The sequence below is a fragment of the Leptonychotes weddellii genome, chromosome 1 (genome assembly GCF_054177405.1).
Source record: "Leptonychotes weddellii isolate Sample4059 chromosome 1, ASM5417740v2, whole genome shotgun sequence".
Lineage (NCBI taxonomy): Eukaryota > Metazoa > Chordata > Mammalia > Carnivora > Phocidae > Leptonychotes > Leptonychotes weddellii.
In genome coordinates, this window is record NC_138369.1 from 42,844,560 (window position 1) to 42,848,552 (window position 3,993).

Consider the following 3,993-nt stretch of genomic DNA (forward strand, 5'->3'; position numbering starts at 1 on the left):
ATTCTTTTATTTACCTGGGGTGTACCCAGCACCCAGCTGGCTTGGCTAAGGCAGGTGCCCCAAAACTACTTGGTGGATGAATGAAGCTTCTAATAAGCCCTAGCACCACAAAGCCATGAGCCTTGGGAAAATCAGATCTGTCACTGTTCCAACCTAGAAAAGAGAGCCCATTTTCTTCCAAAGAGAAGCAAAAGGATCTCAGTGCTAGAATGAAGCTAAGGTATAATGGCCATATCTCTTCCATTTTCCAGAATGTCCCAAATCATAATAGTCTGTCTAGCTGTCCAGCCAAGATTCTGACTATAGGTCCCCTGGAACATCTGGCTCAAGAGTAGTGTTCAGAGTCAGAGTGAGCATCTTTAGCCAGGGAAAGAATAAGTACTAGCAGGGACTGGGGGTCACCTTTCCGGCCACAACAGGTAATTCTCCAGAAAAAAGAGACTGGGCCACTCCAAGCAGTAGCTCCTGATTCTCACATTCTGAGAAATAGCCACAATATCTGCCTCCTTAACTGACACAGGGGCCAAGGGTAAAAATAAGGAGGGAAAGGGGGTCATGAGTTTGGAGATATTCAGTGTTAAAGTTAGTAAAATTGGAATTATTCCATGGAACAATAATTTCTCAAGACGGGGCAAGAAGGGTGGCTGGGAAGGGAGTGAGAAATGACTTCACTGGGAAGGCTTCCGCCCAGTTTGCAAGGGATAAAGCATGTCTTTGTTATTCTCCTGGCTTCTGTTCCTATAACTCTGGAATATAAAGGCTTCTGGCATGACATCCCAGTTCAGCACTATTGTTCCTAGGATCTGCTACTGAATGGGCTATTCACATGGAAACCTCTTCCAGGCCAGGCTTCTGTTGGCCACCGTTTATTTACACACTGGTTTAATGTGCAGCCCACCTTAGATGTTTGGGCAAAAGAGACCAAGGTATAGCATTGCACCATCTCTTCCTAAGTCCTGCCTGCCTGCTCACTACTGATTAAAAGCCAGAACCCAGCCTGCATTCATTCAACACACATGTTCCGAGTGCCTATCACATGCTAGGTGTTGGGGCTACAGCTGGGAGCAAGCAAAACAAACATCAATTATAGCAGATCCATGAGAGAAGAAAAGGGGAATCACACACAGAAGGCCCTTTCCAGGAATGTAAAAAAGGAATCATAATCTGGGATGATTGGTCAAGATTTGGGATGGGTGGGGATGATGATGTGTTAAGAACCAAAATGGAGGAGGCTTTAAAGTAGCTCCAATTAGAGAGAAAGCCCTAGAATGTGACCTGCAGTTCCCCCACCCCCCCTAAATCAGTCATATGAAATACTTTGAGACCCCCTCCCCTTCAGTCTCCCTGCAACTTAGTTTTATGGTAGCCCACTTGAGCCCTAGTTTCTGGCAGGGGGTACGGCCAGCGTGAGTTACAGGACTGAAAACCTCATAACAGAGCAGTATTCCCCCCAGGGTAAAAAAGGGCTGGGGTTTAGTCCTCTGTCCGGGTAGGGAAGAAAATGCCTCTGGGACCCCAGGTCTGTGGAACTGGCTCAGTAGAGATGTGGATTTAGAGGCACACAACATGGCATAGTGAGGGAAGACTTTGTTCATATTGTCCTATAGGACTTGTTATGTTAGATGTTGCCAGACACTTCACCCCAAGGATGTGAGAAATCCACAGATGGAATCTTGCTTGTCCAGATCTCCATAGCCCAATTTATGGAGTTTAACTAGAATTTCCTAGTTTATGGCTTCTTGTCATCCTGTGCCCCTTCTCCCCTGGTAAGTTCTCACTCTCACTAACTCAGATTTAAAGCCTTGCCAAAGAGTTCAACTTTGGACCAGTTACCCTCTCTAAGCCTATGTCCTCATCTACCAAGTGCAAGTGATAATCACCATCATCATCATCATCACGGTAATAACAACACCCAAGGTACTTCTGAAACTAGAAAGATGTACATCTCAGTGCTTATAAAATCAGGACTGTATTCTCCTCGCTGAATTGGGAGGATTTACACAAAGCAAGTTATGAAAGACAGATTAATAATTTACAAATATTAATTGAAAAAAAAAAATCCTAACTCACTGGGTTCTCACCTCCTGTGTGGTGATTGGAGGACTTGCCCCGGTTTGGGAAAGTCAGCAGGCCGAGTCAGTGAGGCTGCACACCACTGCCTCCCCCCCGTCGCCCCGCGCCCGCCTAGGACAAGGCAGAAAGGGTGGGAAGGGGAACACGGCTCAGCATTTATTTTTGGACCCAGCTCACTAAAAATACCTCAGCCTTCCTGTTTGATCACTCTCCCTTCTGACCTGAATGGATCGCGGGGGCGCAGCGGCCCTCCCCACCCTCTGCCCGTTGTCCTTTAAAGGAGAAGGGCGTGGGGACGGATTCCTGCCGCTCGCTCGAGGGACAGATGTAAGCCGCCAGGGCAGGCAGGGGCCGCGGCCGCACTGACGTCAGAGCAGCGCTCGCGCCGCCGCAGCCGCCCGGCCCGGCCCAGGCCGCCCGGAGGGAGGGGGGGAGCCGCGCGCTGCCATTGGCTGGCCGAGCGCGAGCGCCCGCGAGGATTGGCTGGCGCGGTTTTAGAGGGAGTCCCGCTCTCCAATTAAAGGACCCCGCGGCGCCGGGCTGCGCGCAGAGCTCCCCCTGGGCCCGCGAACTTGGCCATTCAGCCAGCGCTGTCCCCGCTGCGCGCCCTCGCGCCTCTGCCCGAGAAGCCAGGCGCTGTTCCTGCACCACAGAAGATGGCAAAGGTGGCTAAGGACCTCAAGCAAGGAGTTCAAAAGGTGAGCTACGATCTTTCTGTACTTACCCACATTCTTCCTTTTCCCCGTGTCCCTCCCCCAGGTTGCGCGGATACTTACCTCAACGTAAGGAGCAGGAAACTCATTAAATTCCAAGACTTCCCAGAAAACAGAATAGTTGGGGATACATATTTGAACTAACAGGCACACCCCCCCCAAAAAAACTTACTCTTAAAAGCCATTGTGTAAAGTATTTGCAAAGAAATTTAGTTCTTCGATGATGCTAATTAAAATTTAAATAAAGTAAAACTTTTTTTTTAATAGTAATCCTATTGTCTGTAGGGGGGAACAAAAAACCCTCCCTACCCCCCTCCCTTTCCCCTCCTAGGATTGAGGTGAAGGTTGGGGGGAGGGTAATATATACTCATAAGGAATCTCCCCTCTTGCTGTCATCCTAGTGTTTTGTTTTTCACACACACGCACCAGTTTCTTTAGTTGGTGATGTTGGCAATGGCAGCAGTTCCAGCACATGGGAACTAATTTCTGTCCCCAGGGTCTGCACGTTTCCCTTTTAGGAAAGGCTGGCCAGGAGCCCAGAAGGTCACGGGTGAATTACTGCAGGAGGGGCCTGCAGCTGTGCCTGTAGCTCCAACACCCACCAGCTACTTACCTGGATGTAGCTGGGAGAGGGCGCAGGCCAGGCTTAGAGGACAAGTGAGCTGGAAGGGAGCAGAGACACAGTCTAAGCCAATGGAGAACTGAAGTCCAGGGTTATAGAGCGTTGGTTCCAGCAGGTAGCAGAGCATAAGGAAAGCCTTAGGCACTGAAACCCTGGCCCTACCACTTTTTAGCTGCACTGTTTTGACCAATTCACTTTTCTGTGCCTCCATTTCCTTGTCTCCAGTTTTGGGGATGAGAGACCCCGCTTCTCTCCCAGCAGCAGTAACAAGCAGTAGTACCCTGTGGGTTAATCTCCCAAAGCAGTCATTTTTAAACTCTTGCAGGGCAAAGTCCTCCTTAGACCTCTGCCATTACCTGTGGAGTAGACTGAGAGGCAAAAAAAAAAAAAAGGAAAGGAGGGAGGGAGGAAGAAAGGAAAGGAGGGAGGGAGGAAGAAAGGCAAGGAGGGAGGGAGGAAGAAAGGCAAGGAGGGAGGGAGGAAGGAAGGCAAGGAGGGAGGAAGGAAGGAAGGCAAGGAGGGAGGAAGGAAGGAAGGCAAGGAGGGAGGGAGGAAGGAAGGAAGGCAAGGAGGGAGGGAGGAAGG

At 49.8% G+C, this 3,993-nt stretch overlaps 1 protein-coding gene across 2 annotated transcripts in view; it reads left to right on the forward strand.

Moving 5' to 3' along the window:
• The first annotated feature begins 2,604 nt into the window (after nt 1-2,604).
• LMCD1 (LIM and cysteine rich domains 1) overlaps nt 2,605-3,993 on the forward strand; it is a 58,783-nt gene continuing 57,394 nt past the window's right edge. The window contains exon 1 of one of the 2 annotated variants that reach the window (XM_081821291.1): nt 2,605-2,771. In XM_081821291.1, coding sequence (XP_081677417.1) covers nt 2,730-2,771 — 42 coding nt within the window. In that variant the 5' untranslated portion in view covers nt 2,605-2,729. The remainder of the gene's footprint in view (nt 2,772-3,993) is intronic. The other variant, XM_081821298.1, reaches the window with a different exon arrangement.